This window comes from Tachyglossus aculeatus, chromosome 12 (assembly GCF_015852505.1).
Source record: "Tachyglossus aculeatus isolate mTacAcu1 chromosome 12, mTacAcu1.pri, whole genome shotgun sequence".
Lineage (NCBI taxonomy): Eukaryota > Metazoa > Chordata > Mammalia > Monotremata > Tachyglossidae > Tachyglossus > Tachyglossus aculeatus.
The window spans coordinates 6196573-6223011 of NC_052077.1; the positions used below are offsets into that span (position 1 = coordinate 6196573).

General features: G+C 43.5%; 1 protein-coding gene and 2 non-coding genes across 3 annotated transcripts; 2 read left to right on the forward strand and 1 right to left on the reverse strand.

The window, feature by feature from the left end:
• Positions 1-3636: 3636 nt before the first annotated feature.
• Positions 3637-21362, forward strand: LRIT3 (leucine rich repeat, Ig-like and transmembrane domains 3). Its single transcript, XM_038755419.1, has 4 exons — positions 3637-3740; positions 6901-7376; positions 17949-18254; positions 20269-21362. Exons 1-4 carry the CDS (start codon positions 3637-3639, stop codon positions 21360-21362), a joined length of 1980 nt encoding a protein of 659 aa, XP_038611347.1.
• On the reverse strand, positions 5224-5358 carry LOC119935898. Its single transcript, XR_005453496.1, has one exon. It is a non-coding gene; the product is annotated as a small nucleolar RNA SNORA7 (small nucleolar RNA).
• On the forward strand, positions 13473-13610 carry LOC119935908. The gene has a single exon (XR_005453506.1). It is a non-coding gene; the product is annotated as a small nucleolar RNA SNORA7 (small nucleolar RNA).
• Positions 21363-26439: the final 5077 nt, after the last annotated feature.

Consider the following 26439-nt stretch of genomic DNA (forward strand, 5'->3'; position numbering starts at 1 on the left):
ATGGGGAGGATTCTGTGAAAAAGATGAGGGGAGTTTTAGGAGATTTGGGTGTATATATAGTTAGATTAGACTCTCCCAAGCGCCTAATATATCTTCTGCATAAAGTAAGCACTCAATAAATACGATTGAATAATTTGGATGGGTACTTCAGAATTTAAATATGTATCTCCTTAGAGCTCTTTGATCTACAAAATTGGGCAGTAAAGCTTAGGAAAACAAGTAACTTCCTGTCTCTGCTTTTGGAAAAGCTTTATCTTTAATGTCAGAGCAGGAAGTGCAGAATGCAAATTGATTTTTCATTTAATTAATGAAAAGGAAGTATATTTAAAGAAAACATTTTAAATAAATTTGCGAATGTCTGAACATACTTTTTTCTCTATCGACTCACCTAGTCCTAACTCGTGTTCCACAATAACTCAACTCTTGAAGGATGCAGGGACTCTTTCTCTTTATTTTACAAAGGATTTTAGTTTTAAGGTCTGAGATTGATACCTGAAAAGAAGAATCAGCAGTTTGATATCTTATTCATTTACTGCTAAAACCTTTTGTTGTTTCATTGAATTATTTTAAAGTGACATATATCTGGCATTGGTGAACTTTCTCTCTCTAGAAAAATAAGGTAGGACAGAGCATGAACTGACTGTTTAGAAGAACTTAAATAGGCATCTTCCTTCATAGCTGTGGGATAAATGCAAAACAAGGCCATTTATTGATTCTGAAAGTAATAAAATTTTTGAGGACTCTTATTTTGAGTAACCTGTGTGTTTTTTGTGTCCATTCTCAGCTTGAAATGCTTTCTTCAATTGTCCAAAGATCCTCACTCGGTTCTGGGATATCTTGGTCGACAGGAAAGTCTGGTCCAAAGCAATATAGTTTTCAGCATACCTGTCCCCACTCTGATACAGATGTGTCCTGGGATGCCTTTAGGTCTGGGAATTCCTTGTTTCCCTCCTCGCTTCTCCCTCCTGGCATTTATGGAGTGCTCACTGTGTGCAAAGCACTGTACTAAGCACTTGGAAGAGTACACTACAATGGAGTTGGTGGACACTATCCCTGCCCCCAAGGAATTTACAGCCTAGAAGGGAGACGGACATTAAAATAAATTACAGGTGAGGGAAATGGGAGACTCTAAGGACAGGTACAGAAGTCTCTTAGGGGTGAGGTGACCGAGGCAGGCGTAGGTAACTCCAAAGGGAGAGCAAATTGAGGAAATAGGGGCTTAATCCATCAAGGCTTCTTGGAGGAGATGTGATTTTAGGAGTTCTTTGACTGCGAAGAGCAGTAGCCATCAGGTGGATATGAAACGGGAGAGAGTTTCAGACCAGAGGGGGAATGTGGTCAACGGGTCAGCAAGGGGATAGACGAGATCAAGCTACAATGACTAGTTGGCTTTAAAGGAGTGCAATTCATTCATTCAATCGTTTTTATTGAGCACTTTCTGTGCACAAAGCACTGTACTACATGCTTGGGAGATCACAATATAACAGCAGACACATTCATGCCCACAACAAGCTTGTAGTCGAGAGAAATGTGTTGCCTGGTTTGTAGTGGGTGATCAGCAAGGGAGGTAGGAAGGGGGAGAGCTGATTGAGCAACTTAAAGGCTTGTCAGAGAAGCAGCGTGGCTCAGTGGAAAGAGCCCGGGCTTTGGAGTCACAGGTCATGGGTTCAAATCCAGGCTCTGCCAATTGTCAGCTGTTAGACTTTGTGCAAGTCACTTAACTTCTCTGTACCTCAGTTACCTCATCTGTAAAATGGGGATGAAGACTGTGAGTCCTCCCCATGGGACACCCTGATCACCTTGTAACCTCCCCAGTGCTTAGAACAGTGCTTTGCACAAAGTAATTGCTTAATAAATGCCATTATTATCATTATTATGTTTGGCGCAGAGCTGGAAGAGTGATTATTGGAGGCTTCTGAGGAGTGGGGAGACCTGGCCTGGATGCTTTTTTTTTTTTTTAAGGAAAATGATAGCAGCAGAGTGAGGTATGGACTGAAGTGGGGAGAGGCAGGAAGGTCAGTGACAAAGCAGGTGCCATCCTGGTGGGAAATGAGTGCTTGGATCAGAGTGGCAGCAGTTTAGATAGAGAGAAAGAGACAGAGTCTAGTGATGTTAAGGTAGAACTGGCAGGATTTGGTGACAAGTTGAATATGGGGGTTGAATGAGAAAGATGAGTCAACAGCGCTTAGAACAGTGCTTTGCACATAGTAAGCGCTTAACAAATGCCATTAAAAAAAAAAGGGTAATGGTGCAGTTATGGTCTTGGGAGAAAGGGAGGATAGTGGTGTTTTTCATTCATTCATTCAGTTGTATTTATTGAGCGCTTACTGTGTGCAAACCACTGTACTAAGCTTGTTATCTACAATGATGGGAAAATTAGGAGGATATGTACATAAATGCTTTAGGGTGGAGGGTGGGTTCGGGTGTTTCTGTTTTGGACATGTTAAGTTTGAAGTGTTTGGACATTCATTCCGTCGTATTTATTGAGCACTTACTGTGTGCAAAGCCCTGTACTTGGGAGAGGACAGTATAACAACAAACAGACTTCCTCCCTTCACGGCCCTACTGAGAGCTCACCTCCTCCAAGAGGCCTTCCCAGACTGAGCCCCTTCCTTCCTCTCCCCCTCGTCCCCCTCTCCATCCCCCCCATCTTACCTCCTTCCCTTCCCCACAGCACCTGTATATATGTATATATGTTCGTACATATTTATTACTCTATTTATTTACTTTACTTGTGCATAGCTATTCCATTTATTTTATTTTGTTAGTATGTTTGGTTTTGTTCTCTGTCTCCCCCTTCTAGACTGTGAGCCCACTGTTGGGTAGGGACTGTCTCTATATGTTGCCAGCTTGTACTTCCCATGCGCTTAGTACAGTGCTCTGCACACAGTAAGTGCTCAATAAATATGATTGATTGATTGATTCCCTGCTCACAACGAGCTCACGGTCTAGACATCCACGATGTCCTGAAGCTGCAGAGAAGTCAGGGCTGGAGAGGTAGCTTTGGAATCATCTGTGTAGAGGCGGTAGTTGAAGCAATATTGTAGTTGTTTGGGGAAATTGGAAAAAAAAATAGGAGCTAGAATGGTTGCAACTGTTAACAGCAGGTGGATATCGCTGTTACTTTGGAGATTATTTATTCCATCTGTTAGTAACCAGTAGATGGCAACATTGGTAACTTTATTCCAATTTCTAAACGTCAGATTTTAAATTTGTTTTCATATAAATTACTAAAATATGAGTGCAAAAATAATTCTAAAGTTTACTCTGCTTTGAACCTAATTTTTTTAAAAATTGTCTTTAAAATATAATAATTTTGGGAATGGCCTTGGAAAATGTCCTTTCCATAGAAATCTTTGATAAAAGCAACTAATGGAAGCTCCCTGGTAGGAGCATTATTTTCTCCTCTCTCCCTATGTTGAGTCTTGTACTTTCTTGAAACTACATCTATCTACAACAAGGTTGGTTCAATTGCTCCTCAGCAGGATTCAATTGAAGGTTAAGTAACTACAGATCCTGGTTAATCCCTCGTAATCTGCTTTTACTAACTGGACATTCACATTCAAAGCACATGGAGGATGCGTGCTTGGGATTTGAAGTTGTCATTTTCATTTCCAGTGTATTTTATAGGGAATCATGCTTTTATTTCCTTACCTGTGCATCACACTTGGCTTCATCGATACAGCGAACAGCTTTTGTCCTACAGAATGCACCTGTGTCGCCCATGGTACTTGGGCAAGGTACAGTAAAATCCACTTCTTATTATTGCACTGTAGCCGAAAGACGGAGAATGTGATGTGAGCTATTATCAGAGTACAACGGGCAGAGCTTTAGTTTGCAAGCTGAATGTCACCTTGGTGCTTAGCAGAAATAAGGAAGTCTTTCTTTCATGAGCTTTGTTGAGTTCTGCGGTGATTATATGCTGACAGAACTGTATTATACAATCACTCAATTCCCTTCTTGTTTCTTTTTGGAACAGTCAAACCCTCTCCAAACATCTCAGTTTTGTGATCCTTTTTTAAAACCTCCCATTTTCCAAAGTCTCTGTGAAATTTGAAAGTATCAGTCTTAAAATGTTATTTTTTTAGTTATTTTTGGGGAAGGCAAGCAGGTAAATTGCTGTACTTGGTCTTCCTTTTCACGTTGGGTGAGGTTGGACAGTTCTGGGAAGAAGAAGGGAAAGTAGCTGTTGTATGTATTTTGAAGTTACTAAACCTAGAAAAAAGATGTATTATGAGAATTCCTCTTTTATGCACATTGAATTTATAAAGTAGAAATGTTTAAAATAGAGACCCCAATGATCTTCTTGGCTACAGATTTGGTAAGGCCCCTGGGGAAAGTTACTTAACAGATAAAGTGGATTAAGCAACCCTGGGGTTGTACAGGAATAGTGCTTCTTTTCCAAATTCAGTGTTACCGGTATTTCTAAATAAAGGAATTTGAAGACACTTCTCATAGAACTGAATTCGCAGAGTCAGAACATAAAAATAATTTACCTAGGGTGAAACATAGCATTTCTTAGTGGAAAGAGCACAGGCTTGGGAGTCAGAGGATGTGGGTTCTAATCCTGGCTCTGCCACTTGTCTGCTGGGTGACCTTGGGCAAGCCAGTAAACTTCTCTATGCCTCAGTTACCTCATCTATAAAATGGAGATTAAGACTGTAAGCCCCACGTGGACAACTTGATTACCTTGTATCTACCCCAGCGCTTAGAATAGTGCTTGGCACATAGTAAGTGCTTAACAAATACCATAATCATTATTATAATGAAGACTTCCTCTTTGAATAAGCAGTACAGCTCAAATCTAAACATAGTTCTTGTTAAATTCGTAAGAAAAGTGGAGCATCACTTTATAAAAATTTAAATTTCAATTCACTCGTCTAATAGTTTGTATCAGCTATTGCATGAACTGTAATCGAATAATAGCAATAATGAACCTCGAAATGCTAATTAGGTCGAGAGAGAATAGTGGAAAAGCAAATCTGGATGCATGAGAGTGAATTGTCTTATGCTGTCAAGTCATTTCCGACCCATAGCGACTCCATGGACACATCTCTCCCAGAACATCCCAACTCCTTCTGCAATCATTCTGGTAGGAGATCCATAGAGTTTTCTTGGTAAAAATACAGAAGTGGTTTACCATTGCATTCTTCAGCACAGCAAACTTGAGTCTTTGCCCTCAACTCTCTCCCGTGACGCTGCTGCCCGGCGCAGGTGAGTTTTGACTTTTAATTGCCTTCCACTCACTAGCCACCGGCCAAGCTAGGAATGGAATGGATATGCCTCTGTTTGACTCTCCCTCCCATAGCCAAAGCTGGTAGAGTCCTGGAAACTCTCCAGGTGCGATCCTGAGAGGGGATGAGAGTGAATAGCAGTGTTCTTTTTGTTTTATATGAAATGAATCCCCTAAACATTTAGGTACTCCCCTATCCCAACAGCGCTTAGGCACATATCTAGCTTTCCAACCTGTAGTGTATTTTAATGTCTGTCTCCCCTGCTAAGCTCCTCGAGAGCAGGGGTACTGCAGTATACTCTCCCAAATAACAGTAATAATAATAATAATAGTAATTATTGTGACACGTTAAGTGCCAACTATGTGTCAAACACTGTACTAAGCACTGGGGTAGATACAAGTTAGGTTGCATATGGGGCTCACAGTATTAGTAGGCAGGAGAACAGTTAATGAATCCCCATTTTATCAATGAGGGAGATGAGGCACAAAGAAGTTAAAATGACTTACCCATGGTCAGAAAGCAGATGTGTGGTGGAGGCAGGATTAGAACACAGGTCTTCTTGCTCCCAGGCCCATAGGCTATGCTGCTTCGCACAGCAAGTGCTCAATAAATGCTATTGATAGATTGACTCCATAAGCATAGGAGGAGCCTAAACGAAACAAAAATCCCCTTAGCATGAAGCATTTCTGTAATTTTGTAGACTGGAGAAGTTAATGATTGGGGTGAAATTCATGAATTGGCTTCTAAATCATTTATGATACGGTCTTGTTTAGTGTACACACAGCTTGCAGGTCCAAGTATCAATAATAATAATAATAATAGTGGTACTTAAGTGCTTACTATATGCCAAGCACTGTTCTAAGCCCTGGGGTAGATGCAAGGTAACAAAGTTGGACGCAGTCCCTGTCCCACATGGGGCTTGCAGTCTTAATCCCCATTTTACAGATGAGGTAACTGAAGCCCAGAGAAGTTAAGTGATATAATAATAATAATTATTATTATTTGCCCAAGGTCACACAGTAAACATGTGGTGGAGCCGGGATTGGAACCCAGGTCCTTCAGACTCACCGAAAGCAGCTCTTTAGATTTGTTTTACTGCAACACACCTTTAGCATTTAGGTAACACTGCAACACTTTCAAAATGGGTAATCCTTGATTTTCTCATTTTGGGGTTGCTTTCATAATGACCTTATTGCTCGGGAGTTCTTTTTTGACTATATTTGCCAAGCGCTTACTATGTGTCAGGCACTGTACTGAGTGCTGGGGAAGATACAAGCTAATCAGGATAGACACAGTCCCTGTCCCTCATGGTGCTAGCCGTCTTAATCGCCATTTTGCAAATAGGGTAACTGAGGCTTAGAGGAGTTAAGTGACTCACCTAAGGCCACACAGCGGACAAGTGGTAGAGCTGGGATTAGAACCCAGGTCCTGCGGACTCTTAATTTTACACTCCAATTTTAACACAGTGTAACGTAAAATGGGGCCTATTTTTCAGCTGTTTGTTCTGTTTAATTCAAAGACAGGACTGCAAAAGCTGGAAGTGAGTCGTGCTTCTTCTGGATAAACGGGAAACTGCAGATAGGTAGTTGGAGGGGACGATTTAAAATTAAAGAGTAGACTTCAAGCTGCAAACCTCTTTCTGTCTGTTGCTTTCTTGGCTGCTTAGATCAGTGTTGTGTAATGACCCAGATATGGATGAGATTCCCACGAACGTTCCTGTGGAAACTGTGAAGCTCCGGATAGAAAAGACCGCCATACGAAGGCTACCCACCGAAGCCTTCTATTATCTGGTCGACCTCAAGTACCTCTGGATAGCCTACAGTTCTGTGACGAACATCGACATCGGCAGCTTTTATAACCTCAAGCAGCTCCATGAGTTGCGTCTGGATGGGAATCTGTTGGCCGCTTTCCCTTGGGAATCGCTGCTGGAGATGCCCAATCTAAGGACCTTGGATTTGCGTAACAACAAACTGGTCAGCCTGCCGCCCGAAGCCTCCAGGTTCCTGAAGAACCTCACCTACCTGGATATCTCCAGCAACAAGCTGACCACTCTCCCGCCTGACCTGTTAGATGTTTGGCCTCCTTTCTCCAAGCCAGAGTCAGGTAGAATCCAAGTCCTCCCACCGCCAAGGATCGTTCTCGGTAAGCCTCAGCCGATCCTTGGCTTTCTCGTCTGCAGATCGAAATGCTGAGCCCAAGAAGACTGACCCTTCAGAGGGGTGGACGGGAAGTCCTCGATATAAGACGATTCGAGTTAAGGCACACGGCACGTATGATATTTCAAATGCTTCAACTTTACCGCACGGTGGTGGTTTCAACTTTAACAACTCTAGCACCGGTGATTTAGAGGGGTTTCCAGGACACACGGCAGCCATGGGGAAATGAAACAATTTTTAAAGTCATGATTGAGGGGATATACAGGAAAAAGCATACAAAAGGCAGAGGGTTGCAGCCGGAGAGGCGGGAAGGGGGTAAAGGGAGTTGGGGTGTCTGCAAGCAAGGCTGAGTCAACGGGTGGGTTGAGATGTTGATTTTACTTCCAATGAATGAAAAGTTTGGCTACCCTTTTGTGGAACCTCTCTAACAATATAAAAAGATTAATGAGCTATATTATTCACCTTCAATCGAATGAGTACCCAATTCTGGATAATTTTGGTAAAAACAGGGGATCTGATCTGGGTTCAGGAACCAATCCTCCACCATTCCTGTGAGAAAACCGGTTCCGGTTCAAGTTTCTGCTTAAGATACCAAATCCAGAACCAATTGTGTCCTAAGTCCAAGGACTGGCTGTAGTTTAAAATCTATTTTCTATATGCAAAAATGCATGCACACACACGCACACACACACTCCCACACTCCCACACTCACACTTGTCCTTCATACTTGAAGAAAATTCCACTGGCCAGTATACCACTCACAGTTCAGGCCTCACTGTGCTCACACAGAGACTGTCTCTTATTTCAATCCATCAGTGGTATTGATTGAGGACTTACTGTGTACAGAGCACTGTACTAAGCACTTTTGAGAGTACAATACAACAGAGTTGGAAGACACGTTCCCTTCCCACAAGGCGCTTACAGTCTAAAGGGACTGTTGTGCTGTGATGTTTGTGACCAAGCTGGACCTTCCCACCTGTATTTGAGAAAGCTGGTTATTTTATGACCTCATTTTATCATCATCATCATCATCAATCGTATTTATTGAGCGCTTACTATGTGCAGAGCACTGAACTAAGCGCTTGGGAAGTACAAATTGGCAACATATAGAGACAGTCCCTACCCAACAGTGGGCTCACAGTCTAAAAGGGGGAGTTGCATCCTGGAACAATTCATATGGGTTGAAAGCTGAGCAAAATGTCTTCCCCCTTCAGAATAAATGAGCAGTGAACTGACTGAGATCATAACTCAGGGCGCTGCTCATTTATGATATGGATGCCATACATCATACATACATGCCATACGTTAGACTGTGAGCCCACTGTTGGGTAGGGACTGTCTCTATGTGTTGCCAGTTTGTACTTCCCAAGTGGTTAGTACAGTGCTCTGCACACAGTAAGCGCTCAATAAATACGATTGATTGATTGATTGATACAGTCACTTCAGGCTGTTCTCATAGATTCCAGCACTTAGTCTGGACACCAGATAAACAAATTGACAAGCAATTTGCAGGGGGAACTACTTCTGAACGTTACAGGAACCATGCCAGTTTAGCATACTGGTATTCGTGAAAACATTTCAGTGCTCAGAGCTGAAGGCTAAATTTGCTGAAATGTCACTTAAATTGTACATCAAAAAGAGAGCTCTCAAGGAATTTCTTATTTTTTTAGAGCTGGAAAGCACACAATCTTTCAAATTTGAAAGTTACTACAGTCAGTGTTATTTCCCCAAACCAATCCTCCCCCTAATTTTCCCGTCTCTGTTCTCCTGGTTCCCAGAAGCCTTCAAGCTTGGCATCGTCTTTGACTCCTCACAGTCATTCAGCTCTCACATTGTCGATTGGATTCTTCCTCCTAAACATCTTGAGGATCTGCCCCTTCCGTTTCATTCTCTCCTCGACTCCCTCCGATCTGGCTTCCTCCCCCTTTGGTCCTCTCTAAGGTCACCAATGACCTCCTTCTCACCAAATCCACTGACCACTACTCCATCCTAATCCTCTCTGGCCTCTCGAGCTGTCTGTCTCTCCATCTAGGCTGTAAGTTCCTAGTGGGCAGGGAACATACCTACCAACTCCATTGCACTGTTCTCTCCCAAGCACTTTGTACAGTGCTCTGTGCACAGTAAGCACTCATCTTTTAGACTGTGAGCCCACTGTTGGGTAGGGACTGTCTCTATATGTTGCCAACTTGTACTTCCCAAGCCCTTAGTACAGTGCTCTGCACACAGTAAGTGCTCAATAAATATGATTGATTGATTGACTGATTGATTAAATTCCATTGCTTGATTTACTGATTCAAGCGGTGACTATCCAGTCCAACCTCTGATCGTATCACAGACTTTTGCACAATGTCTTTGCTAGTCTCCCCATCTCCACCCTCTCCCCACTTCAGTCTTTACTCCAAAATGTTTTCTGCCGCGATGCTCAGCTCCATCTCTCCTCTCCTCATAAACCTCCCGTCATTATTCACCTCCCAGCACATCGAGCAGAAACTCCTTAACTCTGGCTTCAAGGCTAAATACAATCAGTTGCATTTAGGAGAAGCGGCGTGACCTAATGGATAGAGCACAGGCCTGGGAGTGAGAAGGACCTGAGTTCTAATCCCCGCTCTGCCGCTTGTCTGCGCTCTGATTTGGGCAAGTCACCTCACTTCTCTGTGCCTCAGTTGCCTCATCTGTAAAATGGGGATTAAGACTGTGAATATGTGGGACAGGGACTGTGTCCAACCTGATTAGCTTGTATCTACCCCAGAGCTTAGAACAGTGGTTGACACATACTTAGCACTCAACAAATGCTATCATCATCATTTATTGCACACTGATTGAATGCAAAGCACAGTACTTAGTGCTTGGGAAAGTGCGATATAACAATATAACAGAGTTGGTAGATACGTTCCCTGCCCACCACAAGTTTACGGTCCAAAGCGGAAGACAGGCATTAATATAAATAAATGAGTTATAATGATGATGATGATGGTATTTAAGTGCTTACTATGTGCCAAGCACTGTAGTCGGGTGGGGCTGAGGGAGGGGTGAATAAAGGGAGCAAATTCAAGTGCAAGGGTGATGCAGAAGGGAGTGGGGGAGGAAGAAAAGAGGGTTCAGTCAGGGAAGGCCTCTTGGAGGAGATGCACCTTCAATTAAGGCTTTGAAGGTGGGGAGAGCACCCCTCCATCAGATATGAAGAGGGAGGGCGTTCCAGGCCAGAGGCCACTGACAAATCTGTGGTTTCCTTCACCTGCTACTCCTCAGAAACCACATTTCTATCTCCTAAAACTCTTCGTCTCTAACTGTTCCTTGGTCTACACTCTCCTGCCTCTGACCTTATATGCACAAGTTCTTCCACCAGCTTATCGGTACATTCCATTCTTTTCTCAGCTTTTTCACCCTGACCTATCTATACTGCTTTTTGCTCTCTCCTCATTCAGTAAATCATTTTTGTCCCTCTCCCTCATTATATTGCAAACTTGAGGGTAGGAGACTTGTGCCTTGCCACTATTTTGTTGTCCCATGCACTTATTATAGTGCCTAGCTCTCAGACACTCAGTCTCAGTCAATCAGTGGTATTTACTGAGTGCTTACTGTGCGGAGAGTACAATATAATACAACAGAGTTAGTCATGTTCCCTGCCCTCAGTGAGTAATGCTGTTAAGTTACTGATTATTTTAGGTGAATAGAATCTTTCACCTGAATTAGAGTTCAGAGGGTAAACTGACAATGCTCGGTACGGTGCTTTGCTCACAGTAAGTGTTCAATAAATACGATTGAATGAATGGTCACACAGAATGGATTGTCTTCCCCTTATCAGATTGCAGCAAATGTCTTTCAGAGTAAATTTGCAGGGGTTGCAACGCAAATACGTAAAATAATATGAACTCTTTGTAAAAATGTTAAAAATGGTAAAGCAACTTTTCCAAGATGGAAACTTTTTTTGGTAGATATCAAATGAAAAGAAACAATCAATCAATCATTTATGGAACGTTTACTGTGTGCAGAGCACTGTACTAAATAGTTGGGAAAGTACAAAACAGTAAAATTAGTAGACATATCCTCTGCGCACAAGAAGCTTACATTCTAGAAAAATCCCATGAATTTGAAAGAAAAGTCTCAAAACTTTTCTTTTTCTCTCCTGCTTGCATCGGGTAAACCTGACTGTGCCATGCTGCCTGTCTCATTAACTGTTTCAGGGACAAAAGACCACCATCTGTTATTGTCTACTCTCCCAGGTGCTTAGTACAGTGCTCTGCACTGAGAAAGCGTTCAATTAATACCACTGATTGATTGCTTGATTGCCAGTTCCGAACAGTGGTCCTTCCGGCCCAAGATTTCATCTGTCAGGGTCAGCAGAATGCTTGGCTTAACTGTGTGATGGTTGTCCTTCTTGGCCATTTCTATCTGTCTATATATTTATCTTGGTGTCTTTTAACTTTAGCACCATTACCATACGGTCTTTCCAGACCGGAGAACCCAAATGATATGCCTTAAGCACTTGCTATGTGTCAGACACCGTACTAAGGTCTGGGGTGGATACAATCAAATCAGGTTGCTCACAGTCCACTTTCCACGTGGGGCTCACAGTCTTAATTCCCATTTTAAAGATGAGGCCCAGAGAAGAGAAGTGACTTGGCCACGGTCACACAGCAGACAAGTGGCAGAGGTGGGATTAGAACCTAGGTCTTCCTGACACCCAAGTCCATGCCCTACCCACTAGGCCAGGCTGCCTCTCAACAAAAGAGAACTCCATTTGCCAATCCCATGGCAGAGGCTCGATTAACTGACTTCTGGTCTGTCCATCTGCTGGTTCTATCAATCAATCAATCATATTTATTGAGCGCTTACTATGTGCAGAGCACTGTACTAAGCACTTGGGAAGTACAAATTGGCAACATATAGAGACAGTCCCTACCCAACAGTGGGCTCACAGTCTAAAAGTCTATCCACCAAGGCACGCTGCTACTCTGAGTTACACAAATCATTTCTGCATAGCCTCATAAGGAAGCTGTTCCTTCCTCCTAATAATTAAGCCTCCTTTCTCTGCACTCCTCCCCTGGCGCGAGGTGGAAAAAGTTACAGAGGCATTCTGGAAGCTTTTTTCTTTTTTTCTGAGAGAGAAACCACCAAACCTCTGTTTAGCCCGAAAGAATGACAAGATAATCCTCCTACTATATTACACATTGTCAGGTCTTCCATCGAGCACTGTCATTTTGGGGGGCCCCGCTACTTAAGTAAGATGTGGAGAACTTGGAAAGCGTCCAAAAGGCACTAGTGATTGATTAAAGGGTTAGGATACAGGTTGTATGAGGAAAGGTTAAAAGAATTAGCATTATTTGCCCTGGAGTAGAAAAAGCCCAAGTAGGATTTAAAGAGAGCCTCATAGAATATGCTAAAGGAGAATGTTGTAGAGCTCGTGTTCATCAGCTGATTTTTTTTAAATCGTGAATAGGATATGAACTTAAATAGTCTGGGGAGAACTCAGTTGGGAAATTTGATATACCTGTATATATGTATATATGTTTGTACTTATTTATTTATTTAACCTGTACATATCTATTCTATTTATTTTATTTTGTTAGTATATTTGGTTTTGTTCTCTGTCTCCCCCTTTTAGACTGTGAGCCCACTGTTGGGTTAGGGACTGTCTCTATATGTTGCCAACTTGTACTTCCCAAGCGCTTAGTACAGTGCTCTGCACACAGTAAGCGCTCAATAAATACAATTGATTGAAAAAGGCATTTCTGATAAGGTTAGGGAGTCACTGAATCTTCTCGCAAAGGAAACTTTTACAATCTGCTGCGCAGGAGTCATATACAAAAAAAGTGGAATGGCTTAGGTTTGCTCTCATTGAGAAGCCAAAGTTCAAGGGGGTGTCCTCTGATGATTTCCTGAGGTCTTCTCAGGCTGTATGCTTCAATAATTCATTGATTTTTATCCATCGAGAAGCTCCATTTTTGTGTGTTTTGAGAGTTATTGTCTCTTCAAAGAGATAGAAAAGAGTACTTTGACTTTGGGTAGCAAATTATGTAAACTGTGTTTGGAAGCAAGTGGGATCAGATCCTTCTTTTTTGCAAATCTATTAGGGTTTCTTCCCCTCTCAGGGTCGCACCTGGAGAGTTTCCAGTACTCTACCTGTCTCGGCTACAGGAGGGAGAGTCTGGCAGAGGCATACCCATTCCATTTCGAGCTTGGCCAGCGGCTAGTGAGTAGAAGGCAATCTGCTGCAAGTCAAAACTCACCTGTGCTGGGCAGCAGCGGCATGGGGGAGAGAGTCACGGATGGAGACTCAAGTTTACTGCGCGGAAGGAGGCAATGGTAAACCACTCCTGGATTTTTACCAAGAAAACTATAGATACACCACCAGAATGATGGCAGTTAGAGAGCGGGGCGTTCTGGGAGAGATGCGTCCATGGCGTCGCTATGGGTCGGAGACAACTCAACAGCCTAAGACAAAGACAAAATGAGGGTTTCTGTCGAAGAAGAGTGTGGGATGATTTGGCTGCTTTGGAGGCAGCTCCTTCTCCATCTCTTTCTCTACCTCTTCTTTCACCTCTAATAGAATGAGTGATACAATGAGTAATGCTGTTAATTTACTCATTATTGGAGTAAAAAGAATCTTTCACCTGCATTAGAGGTCAAGAGGGTAGACTGACGATGCTTGGTACTGTGCTTTGCACACAATAAGTGCTCAAGGGCTAATGATAGGAATAACAGTATTGGGGAGAGTTGAGCCAGGAATAGTTAGAAGTAAAGAGTGCAAACTGGGAAGTAATAGGTGAAGAGAGTCGATGTGAAGAGAGTAAGATAGGTAGAGCCTTGAAGCCAACTATAAGATGTTTTTGGTTGATACAGGGGGAGATAGATAACTAATAAAGATTTGTGAGGAATGGAAAGATGTGGGTCAGGTGATGTTTCAAGAAGCCACTGCTTCCTTTCAAAGTTGGATATGTCTTATCAAGTGGTAGGCCTTTCCAAGGTGCCAGAGACTTATATCCAACTTTGAAAGGAACCAGTGGCTTCTTGAAACATCACCTGGAACACATCTCTCCATTCCTTACAAAGCTTTAGGGACTGTCTTGTGGAACCAGTGGCTTCTTGAAACATCCCCTGGAACACATCTCTCCATTCCTTACAAAGCTTCAGGGACTGTCTTGCCAGGGATGAGACCAAAGAACCACCCAGAGATGAAGAAAGGGCAGCATGGCCTCAGCAAAAGGACTCTGGAATCTGTAGGCCAGGAGAGTTGGCTTCTCAGTTTAGCTCTGCCCCATTTGCTGTGTGACCTCAGGCAAATCACTTAACCTCTCTGTGCTCAGTTTTCTCAGAGGGATGTAGAGGGGATAAAATGAGGCCATTTGTTTGAAAGTGCTTTGAAATAATAAAGCTCTAAACAACTATAAGGTTGTTAAGACCTTCTTTCTCTCCCCGATTTCACCAGGGTTCCCGTGTAGGCTCGCTCTCTCCAAATTGCCTTTGCAAATTCTCTCAGATTGTACCGCGACCTGAAGAGAAGCAGCGTGGCCTAGTGGAAGGAGCAGGAGCCTGGGAATCAGAGGACCTGGGTTCTAATCCCAGCTCTGCCAAATGCTTGTTGCATGATCTTGTGCAAGTCATATAACTTCCCTGGGCTTCAGCTCTCTCATTCTCCCTCCTATTGAGACTGCGAGCACCAGGAACCGCAGCCAACCTACTTCACTTGGAGAAGCAGCGTGGCTCAGTGGAAAGAGCCGGGACTTTGGAGTCAGAGGTCATGGGTTCAAATGCCGGCTCCACCACTTGTCAGCTGTGTGACTTTGGGCAAGTCACTTCACTTCTCTGGTCCTCAGCTCCCTCATCTGTAAAATGGGGATTAAGACTGTGAGCCCCCCGGGGGACAACCCGATCACCTTGTAACCTCCCCAGCGCTTAGAACAGTGCTTTGCACATAGTAAGCACTTAATAAATGCCTTCATCATTATTATTATTACCTCAGTGCTTTGAACAGTGTGACACATAGTAAGCGCTTCACAGATACCATTATAAAACCCTCCACAAAAAACGTGAAGCTACTCCTTCAGCTCAGGGGAGGGCGGGCACGTAATCAACTCCTTCCCTGTTTCTGCCTAGGAATTCCCCCTCCTCTAGTTTCTGAGGTCTGCCTATCTGGAGGGCCCCAGGCAAGTTTGGACGCCCCCAAGACAGCTGAGAGCCTGGCAGTGGGGAAGAAAGAGCCCCTCACAGGGATTAGTCCTTTTTCTCCTTCCTGGGGAAACACAGGATGCACTGGGGAAGCTCAAGCCGTCTCCCCCAAAGCCCCCCATCTGCTTCCTACTCTTGCAAATGGAAATCAATTATCCACCCCCTCCCCGCACACCCTTCCAGGATTGGGTCCAGGTGCAGCTCTCCCTCTGACTTGAAAAATACCTCCGAGTGGAAGAGATTATCGCTTCACGTTTATGAAACGTGTTGACGTGCAGATCAGAACGTAGAAACCCATTGAAGGATTTGCTCTATTGTTTCCGCTAAGCCGACAGATAGGAACCTGCCATTCAGAGACTCAGAGAGCTACGTTCTTGTGCATAGCCCTGGTCGACAGAATTCAGGGCCTGAAAGAGATTTCTGCCGAAATCGGGATTGTCACACGGACAATTTTTTTTTTTAATGGTATTTGTTAAATGCTTACTATGCCCCAGGCACCGGGCTGAGCACTGGGGTAGGTAGAAGGCAATCAGGTTGGGCACAGTCCATGTTCCACTTGGGGCTCACAGTCTTAATCCCCATTTTACTGATGAGGTGAGGCACAGAGAAGTGAAGTGACTTGTCCAAGGTCACCCAGCAGGGAAGTGGTGGAGCTGAAACTAGAACCTACATCCTTCTGACTCCCAAGCCGGTGCTCTATCCACTAGGCTATGTTGCCTCTCAACCAAAAAGAAAGACTCCATTAGGCGTTCCAATGGCAGAGACTCGATTAACTGAACTGACCGACTGATTTATCCCTGGTCTTCTACCTCTCCTGGCTCCAGAGGAGAAAAGGTGGAGATGGTGGAGAATATCTGGGTGTCGGTCAGTGAGACCAGGAGGGTGAATACAATTGTAGTTTCTCACTATCACAGAGGTCCCTCTTGCCTGAACTTGTTCTCTCTGTTCTTCAGGGAGTACTCAAACAGACTTTATTCTGGAGAAATGTAGCTTGCATCGAAATTGGCCTGATTTCCTTTTGTTTCCTCCTACCTATAATTTCTTTCAGGGCATGTCTCCCATCTGGATTGTAGGATTCTCGAAGGCAGGCATCTGCTGCTCACTTTATAATACTCTCCCAAGTGCTAAATATGGGGCTCTGCACACATCAGGTGCTCTGTAAAAACTAATCGACTGATTAATAATAATAATAATGGCATTTATTCAGCGCTTACTATGTGCAAAGCATTGTTCTAAGCACTGGGGAGGTTACAAGGTGATCAGGTTGTCCCACGGGAAGCTCACAGTCTTCATCCCCATTTTACTGATGAGGGAACTGAGGCGCAGAGAAGTGAAGTGACTTGCCCAAAGTAACATAGCAGACAAGTGGCGGAGCCGGGACTTGAACCAGACTGATTGACTGATGAATGACGAGCCCATTGTTGGGTAGGGACCGTCTCTATATGTTGCCGACTTGTACTTCCCAAGTGCTTAGTCCAGTGCTCTGCACACAGTAAGCGCTCAATAAAAATGAATGAATGAATGCAATAGAGGTTGTCTGCTTATCAGTTTTGGGAGTGGCTTAAAGTACAAACATTAGCAGTTCCCCGGTAAAATAAGCAGGTTTTGGGGGGACATTTTTATAGTTTTTATAAATAAAAATGAAGAGACTGGGCAAAGGGATGTCTGGAATCGCTTTAGTGTCATCAGAGAAGCAGAGTGGTGTAATGGATAGAGTGTGGGCCTGGGAGCTAGGAGGACCTGGGTTCTAATCCCGGCTTCCCCACCTGTCTGCTCTGTGACCATGGGCAAATCATTACTCTTCTCTGTGCCTCAGTTACCTCATCTGTAAAATGGGGATTAAGACTGTGAGCCCCACGTGGAACAGGGACTGCATCCAACCTGAGAACCTTGTAACTACCCCAACACTTAGGACAGTGCTTGGTACATAGTAAGCGTTTAACAAATACCATAGTTGTTATTGTTGCCCTAGTGTGTTCATTTGTGTGCTCTCTGCACTTAGTACAGTACCTGGCACATAGTAAGCGCTTAACAAATACCATAATTACTATTCTCTGTTCCTTCCCCACCCCAACCTGCTCTGAAGAAGAAACATTTAAATTCATAGAAGGCAGCCTCAAGTGGGTTTAAGCCATTTTACGCAGCCCTGTTTTCCTTGGAAGTAATAGGGCTTATAGCGTTGAATGGCTAAAATAAAGGTTCCATGTGGATTTTGTCATCAGCGTGAACTTTCAGGAGAGGACTTTAGACTTTAGTTGTCTAGGCCACGTTCTAAATTAAGATTACGCATACAGAGCCCTAGAAAATACTATTGATCCTGATCCTGACACCCGGAATTACATCAATAAGGCTTAAGCTTGCTCACCCTCTTTTTTCCCCTCTGTGTAAGGTTTGCAGGACAATCCGTGGTTCTGCGATTGTCGACTTTCCAAAGTGATCGAACTGTCAAAAACTGTCGACACCACACTAGTGCTCCTTGATCCCATCTTGATTTGCGGTGGACCTGAGAGTTTTGCGGGAATCTCCTTCCAAAAGGCAGAGTTGGAGCAGTGTCTGAAGCCATCGGTGATGACCTCAGCCACTAAAATCACCTCTCCGCTGGGAAGTAATGTTCTACTCCGCTGCGATGCCACAGGGTATCCCACCCCACAGCTCACCTGGATCCGCTCGGACAATTTACCGGTGAACTACCGAGGTATTTCTTTATTCGTTCCTGAGAAAAGAAGGATGCGGCGTTTCGGGTTTTGAGATAATAAATGACAATCCATTGGATAGATTCGAGAAAGTTATATGTAAGAACATTTTATTTGTTCTCTTTGTGGAGCCGAGGAAATTTGGGGAACTTTTTAAGAAATTAGATAAATGTGACCAATGGATTGAGGTATGAGAGTCAAGTCAAGAAGCAGCGTGGCTCAGTGGAAAGAGCCCGGGCTTTGGAGTCAGAGGTCATGGGTTCAAATCCTGGCTCTGCCACTTGTCAGCTGTGTGAGTTTGGGCAAGTCACAACTTCTCTGTGCCTCAGTTACCTCATCTGTAAAATGGGGATTAAGACTGTGAGCCCCCCGTGGGACAACCTGATCACCTTGTAACCTCCCCAGCACTTAGAACAGTGCTTTACATGTAGTAAGTGCTTAATAAATGCCATTATTATTATTATTATTATAATTCCAGTTCTGCCACTTAGGTGCTATGTGAGTTTCTGTTAGTCACTCAACTTTGCTATGCCTCAGTTCTCTCATCTGCCAAATGGGGACTCAATACCTGATCTCCCTTCTGCTTAGACTGTGAGCCTCATGTGGGACCTGGTTATCTTGCATTTACCCCAGCGCTTAGTACAGTGTTTGGCACATAGCAAACACTTAACAAAATCCCACACTGAAGTCCTTGAGACCGCTACTGGCACAGGCTAACTAACCTTTCTGTGCCTCGGTTTCTCCACGGGAACTATAAAGCAACGTCAATCGATAAAGAGCCTAATAAATCAATGGATAAGAAAAATGTATTATTTTAGAGAAAAGATTTTGTAGATTTATCAGTCGTTGTTTTGGAATATTATGGACGTGACGATTCTTAGGCTTAAGTTTTCCACTGGCAGTAACCTTAAGTGCTTTGTGAAAATAAGTGGAACGATGCTTGAAAAAACTTATTAAACTCTGGAAATTGGAACCACAAATCCGGTATGAAAGAACAAAGCAATGAGCCAAAGGAATTTGTTCTGAATCAGAACTTAGGGTATAGAAGTACTTTTTTGCTATTCTTCCGACAATCTTCATAGTAGAGGTGATGGCATTTATTGAGTGCTTGTTGGAAGCAGCATGGCATCGCGGTAAGAGCACAGGCTTGGGATTCAGAGAACCTGGGCTCTAACCTGGTTCTCCCTCCCACTTTTATATTGGGAGCTCCATGTGGACAGGGACTGTGTCCGAACTAATTTACCTATGCCTACCCAGTGCTTAGAACAGCGTTGGACACACAGTAAGTGCTTAACAAATACCATTTTAAAAAAAAGAAGAAAGGTGGAGAGAGCTGGGAAAAAACAAAGTCTTAAAGCCTCTGATAATTTGAGGGGAGACTTGTAGTATGTGTTTGCACATAGTAGGTGCTTAACAAATCTCCTTATTCTTATTATGATTACGCTGTAGGAAGATAATTCAGGCAGCGGTGTAGTGAATGCCCTTAAGAGGGAGAGGCTAGAGACAGGGAGAACTACAAATCAATCGATGGTATTTATTGAGCGCTTACTATGTGCAGAGCACTGTACTGAGAGCTTAGCACTGCGAAGAGACTGATGCAATAGTCCAAATGTTATATGACAAGCACTTGAACCAGGGTGGTGGCTGTGGGAGCTCTGTGAGAATACATAATTGAATATTTGGAAGGACTTTTCAGATTTATTTTTTACAGCTGAGAAGGTGATATTTCCCCTTTGGTGTAAGAATTTAAGGGTGAGCCACAACCTATACCGATCCTCCCAAAATTTAGATCCAGTCAGGAGGGAAGACTGTAAACATAAATTAAGAGTTTGGAATGGCAAGGATGACAATGCTCCAGAAAAGAAATAGTCTCTGCTTCTTCATTTTTAAATCTTAATATTTACAAACATTTTCAGAAAGGACTCCTTCTGTCCCTATTAAATTTAGTCACTTTTTCTTGGTTTGCAGAATCGTTTTTTTCCCCTTCCACAATAAACACTTTTTTTTTTCTTTCAGTAATTCAGGAAACACCCCGAGAGGGGCTCAGGTGGTCTATAATAAGTCTGACTGGAATTTCTTACAAGGACGCAGGGGAATATCGATGCAAAGCCAAAAACCTGGCCGGGATGTCGGAAGCTGCCGTCACGGTAACCGTGGTAGGGCTGATCACCACAACCCCATCACCTCAGAGATACGGAAGGAGATTTGGAGCCGATGGGTGGGACACCCCGAGAGAGGAAGCCAAGCAAGAAGCAAAGAAAACTTCATCCATCCCTAAGAATCTGTCACCTCCGGCCTCTTCCTTTTCCTCCTCTTCTTTGCCCTTGTCCTCCTCCCCTCCTTCCATCAGTGCCAAGCCAACACCCATCACCGCCGAAACACCCAAGATGAGCCTGAGGGGAGAAAAGCAACTGGAGTTGATCCCGAGTGGAAACCATCCGGCTCCAGACAGTGCAACTGAGGAAGAAGAAAGAGAGCTGCCGAGTTCAGCAACAACCGATGGGCCAAATGTCACTGTCAAAAACCTCAAGGTGGTGAGCGAGACGGGTGAAAGGGTAACCTTGATGTGGAGGGCTACCGGCACCACAAATAGCCCTGCCGTGACCGTATTCTACTCCAGATACGGGGAAGAAGGCATGTTACCTCTGAGCACAGACCCTGGCAAGAGCGAAATTACCCTCGACGGCTTGAAGCCCGGAACCCAGTATATGGCATGCGTCTGTCCCAAAGGAGCCTCGCCCAAAAAAGACCAATGTGTCATTTTTTCTACCGACCAGATTAATGAAAAGAGCGGTGATCCAGTTTCTTTGCTCGCCGTGGCAAGCGGCATCGCCTGCGTCCTTGTCTTGCCCCTGATTTTTTTCCTGCTCTACAAAGTTTTTCAACTGCAGCACAAGCCCATGTCCTGGAGGGAGGAGGACCTGGAAAAGGAGAGCTATATCCAGTTTGAGACCCTGTCTGTCAAACCCCGACCCTCTGGGGGAGGAGGAGAGCTCTGGACTCGAAGGGAGCCGGATGAATCCCAAAGACTCCTGCTCTGGTCTAGGTTAAGTGTGGATTCGCAGATGACCTTCAAAAGCGAAAGTTCCGGATCTGACTACTGTTGCTAATTTTTTTTATCATCATCATCATCATCATCAATCGTATTTATTGAGCGCTTACTATGTGCAGAGCACTGTACTAAGCGCTTGGGAAGTACAAATTGGCAACATATAGAGACTGTCCCTACCCAACAGTGGGCTCACAGTCTAAAAGGGGGAGACAGAGAACAAAACCAAACATACTAACAAAATAAAATAGAATAGATATGTACAAATAAATTAAATAAATAAATAAATAGAGTAAAAAAATATGTACAAACATATATACATATATACAGGTGCTGTGGGGAAGAGAGGGAGGTAAGATGGGGGGATGGAGAGGGGGACCAAACAGTGGTCCCCAAACAGTGGCCTCCAAACAGTGGGATCGTAAGCGAAAGCATGCACCTAACTGTTTTGAATGTAGGGGAGAATTAGCTATTAGGCCGTAGCATTGTTCCCGGAGGCCGATAGTTGAAACCGGACAGTTGTAGGAAAACGCAATTGCGGTTCTACCATTTTAATGTTTTATCTTGAGACTTCCGAACTGAAGGGAACTGTTATTTCTTGGCTGGGTCTGCTGCAGCTTTGCGGTATGAAGAGGAGGTGCAAATATTTCGTGTGGCGTTGGGTGATGATTTAATGTATTATTTTGTATTTTCTTGGCAATAGTAAAATGAATTCAGGTCACTTCAGCCCACGGCTTAGCTCTAAAATTGAAATTTAATCTAAAAAGTATTTTTCAGGCCCTTGGGAAAACATTGTGATAGCTATGTTAAATCGATTAGAACACTATTCCGAGTGAATTTAACTCCAAACAAACATTTGGTGGGGACAGTCTAGGATCAGTAATGTAAAAAAAAAAAGCAGCGTGGCCTAGAGGAGAGAGACCAGACCTGGGAGTTAGAGGATCTGGGTTTTAATCCTTCCTCCTCCATTTGCCTGCTGTGTGACCATAAGCAAGTCACTTCTCTGCTTCCATCTGTGAAGTGGGAATTAAAGACCTGTTCTGCCTCCCCATTACACTATGAGCCCCATGTGGGACAGGGGCTATGACCAACCTGATTATCTTAAATCTACCCCAGTGTTTAATGCAGTGATTGGCACATAATAAATGTTTAACAAGTACCACTATTGTTGTTATTGTTAATGAATTATATTGGAATAATGTTATCACAATTAAGCCGAAATCCACCCTTGGTATAGTTTCATCAGGTTAGTGTTGCTTGTGAATGACTCACCCTCTGAGGAGTATTGTATTATTAGTATACCTATGCTATTGTGAAAAAGGAGAGTGTGACATTTCATAGGCACACTTCCTTCTGTGCTGTTCTAGCCCGCAGCTGAAAGGAATTGGTGTGTGTTGGATACTTAGAGCTCTTCTTCTTCTTCTTCCTTCTTCTTCCTCCTTCTCCTCCTCCTTCTTCTCCTTTTTCTCCCCCTTCTTCTCCTTCTTCTCCCCCTTCTTCTCTTTCTTTTCTCTCTCTCTCTCTCTCGCTCTCTCTCTTTCTCTCTCGTTCTCTCTCCAAATTATCACATCATCTGGAGACTGGCTGTCACTTTACATGCAAACCTTCTTGCCTTTTCCTGCTCTATATTTGACAACCTGGCTGAGGAGGAAAGGAGGTCACAGATTTCATCACTGGTAACAGGAACTCTTTATTATGGACCAAACACGTAAAGGAACATCTAGAACTTATGAGAAAAGCAGTGTGGCCTAGTGGAAAAAGCTCAAGCCTGGGAGTCAGAAGACCTGGATTCAAATCCCAGCTCTTCCACTAACCTGCTCTTTGGCCTTGGACAAGTCACTTCACTAAATCTCTGAGCCTCAGTTCCCTCATCTGCAAAATGGGGATTTAGTACCTGTTCTCCCTTCGACTTACAGTGAGTTCCAAGTGGGACCTGATTATCTTATATCTACCCCAGCACCTAATAAGTGCTTGGCATATAGCAAGCTCTTAAGAAATACCCATATTATTATCATTATTATTAATAATATTGTTATTGTTATCATTATTACTATTACCTTGGGCAAGTCACTTCTTTGGGCCTCAATTACTGCATCTGCAAAATGGTGGGATATGGACCGTGTCCAGTCTAATTGTCTAGTATCTACACTAGTGCTTAATACAGTCCCTAGCAAATAGTCAGCGATTAACAAATACCACAAAATATTATTTGGGAGAAATTATATCTTGTCTCCACATTCTGATTCTGAAACTGACTTAGCCAGAAATTCTTTTTAGACTAGCTCAGGTTTGCCCTGAATGGGATAGGCCAATGGTTCCAGGAAGCTAAAGAAAGCCATTCAACCCTGCAATTTCCATGTTCTAGACTGTGAGCCCATTGTTGGGTAGGGACTGTCTCTATATGTTGCCGACTTGTACTTCCCAAGCGCTTAGTCCAGTGCTCTGCACACAGTAAGCGCTCAATAATTACGATTGAATGAATGAATATGACTGTGTGGCTCCCTAACTCTCACTAGATGCTTCTATTTTGAGTCCCCGTTCACACAGTGGTCTTTGCTTGGCTTGGTACCCCTGGGGGATCAGATGTCAGCTTAAAATCAAAGACAAAACCAGAAGAGTTCACATTGATTCACTGAACTGCCTCACCCACTGTGAAACCTTTGATGCACCATAAAACTGGAGCATGGGATCTAGTTCATATTTATAAACCCACCACCTCCTCTACAAGTGATCTGCCGCTTGGTTTAATCAGAAGCAGCTGGAGGGTTAGAAGGAAAACACCTTCTTCCAGGTTTAATAATTAGCGGATCATAAGGGCATGTTTTGGTTATAATCTTTTTTTTCTCCCCCGCATTACGGAAAGAAAGAAATGCCGTGGAGAAGTCACATAACCAACCAAGCTCAGGCTTCTCTCTGAATTGGGGAGAACTCTTTCAAATTTATTCATTCATTTGTATTTATTGAGCGCTTGCTGTGGGCAGAGCACTGTGCTACGCACTTGGGAGAGTACAATTTAGTCTTGCAGTTAGGTGCACCAACTCTGAGGGTTGTGTGTGTGTATATATATATGTATGTACATGTACATATTTATATCTGAGGGCCAACTCTGAGGTGGCCTAGTGGATAGAGCATAGGCCTGAAAGTTAGAAGGACCTGGGTTCTAATCCCAAGTCTGTCAGCTGTGTGGCCTTAGGCAAGTCACTTAACTTTTCTGAGGCTCAGTTACCTCAACTGTAAAATGGGAATTCAGACTGTGAGCCCCATGTGGGACAGGGACTTTGTCCAACCTGATTTGCCTGTATCCACCCCAGTGCTTAGTACAGTGCCTGGAATGGAGCAAGCACTTAACAAATACCACAATTTTTATTATTATGAGTATTTGTAGCATATCATTTTGGTTATAAATAATACAGGTCAGCTGACAGCTTTCTGAGACTTTGAAGACAAGTGTGTGTGTGTGTGTGTGTGTGTGTGTGTGTGTGTGAAGCAGCATGTCTGAGTGGAAAGAGCCCGGACTTCGGAGTCAGAGGTCGTGTGTTCAAATCTGGGCTCCACCACATGTCAGCTGTGTGACCTTGGGCAAGTCACTTCACTTCTCTGTTCCTCAGTTATCTCATCTGTAAAATGGGGATTAGGACTGTGAGCCTCATGTGGGACAACCTGATCACCTTGTATCCTCCCCAGCGCTTAGAACAGTGCTTTGCACATAGTAAGTGCTTAACAAATGCCATCATTTTTTAGAGAAGCAGTGTGGCTCAGTGGAAAGAGCACGGGCTCTGGAGTCAGAGGTCATGGGTTCAAATCCTGGCTCTGCCAATTGTCAGCTGTGTGACTTTGGGCAAGTCACTTCACTTCTCTGTGCCCGTTACCTCGTCTGTAAAATGGGGATTAAGACTGTGAGCCCCCCGTGGGCAACCTGATCACCTGGTAACCTCCCCAGCGCTTAGAACAGTGCTTTGCACATAGTAAGTGCTTAATAAATGCCATTATTATTATTATTATTATTATTATTATTGTTATTATTATTCTGAGTCTCCTCATTGTCTTGGGGAGATATCTCTGATTCATTACTGCTGACCAGCCTGGAAATATGTTATCATCCCACCTCGCCTGGTTTAATGCTGGTCCAACTTCAGTTCAACTGAGTAGAGCTTCAACACCAAGCGTCTACCCTCTTAGATTTTAAGCTCCTTAAGGGCAGGGCCTGTGTCTTCTACTTTTATCATACTTCTCCAAGCATCTAGTAAAGTCCTGTACACACGGTAGGGCTTCAAGAAATACTGATACTGATTTGCAGCTCGTTGGACTCAGGAAAAGTACCTACCACCTCTGTTTTATTATACTCACAGGTGCTTAATACCGTGTTCTGCACACTGGGTCAGAGTCACTCAAACGAGTGCTTGCCGTATGCAGAGCCTTGTTCTCAACATTAGTGCAGTGCTCTGCACACAGTAAGCAGGCAATAAATACAATTGAAAGAATGAATAGGGGAAAGCACACTACGATAGAGTTTGTAGACCCAATCCTAGCCCAGAAGGAGAGTTCAGACTTGTCTGCCGTCATCTTCTTTGAGGATGGAGACACCGCACCTGTATATATGTTTGTACAGGTTTATTACTCTGTTTATTTTACTGGTACATATTTACTATTCTATTTATTTTGTTAATGATGTGCGTCTAGCTTTACTTCTATTTGTTCTGACAACTTGATACCTGTCCACATGTTTTTTGTTTTGTTGTCTCCCCCTTCTAGATTGTGAGCCCGTTGTTGGGTAGGGACCGTCTCTATATGTTGCCAACTTGTACTTCCCAAGCACTTAGTACAGTGCTCTGCACACAGTAAGTGCTCAATAAATACAACTGAATGAATGAAAGAGGTGATCAGTTGGGGCATTTATCCAGAGAAAAGGATAAATGCTTCCTGAATCTCACCCTTAATTTCCTCCTGTTTTATTAAATTGAATCAACAGCCATTACCTTCAAATTCCAGATGATCCAGTCATCTAGTTACCTGTTGCAGTGCCACTGCTATTTCAGACCATGAAAGTATGGTAGTTAAAGTTATACACGCAAGTCATTAAACACAAATAGTGGGCAAAGCTGCTAGAGAGAGTAGAAACCCGGATTATTTGGTTATGT

Bases quoted from the DNA above. Each gene is read 5' to 3' on its own strand.
- LRIT3 (XM_038755419.1), top strand. From the start codon at position 3,637: ATGCTTTTATTTCCTTACCTGTGCATCACACTTGGCTTCATCGATACA. The intron at 3,741-6,900 runs GTACAGTAAAAT...TTGGCTGCTTAG, and splicing joins GCCCATGGTACTTGGGCAAG to ATCAGTGTTGTGTAATGACC. The intron at 7,377-17,948 runs GTAAGCCTCAGC...CCTCTGTGTAAG, and splicing joins ACCGCCAAGGATCGTTCTCG to GTTTGCAGGACAATCCGTGG.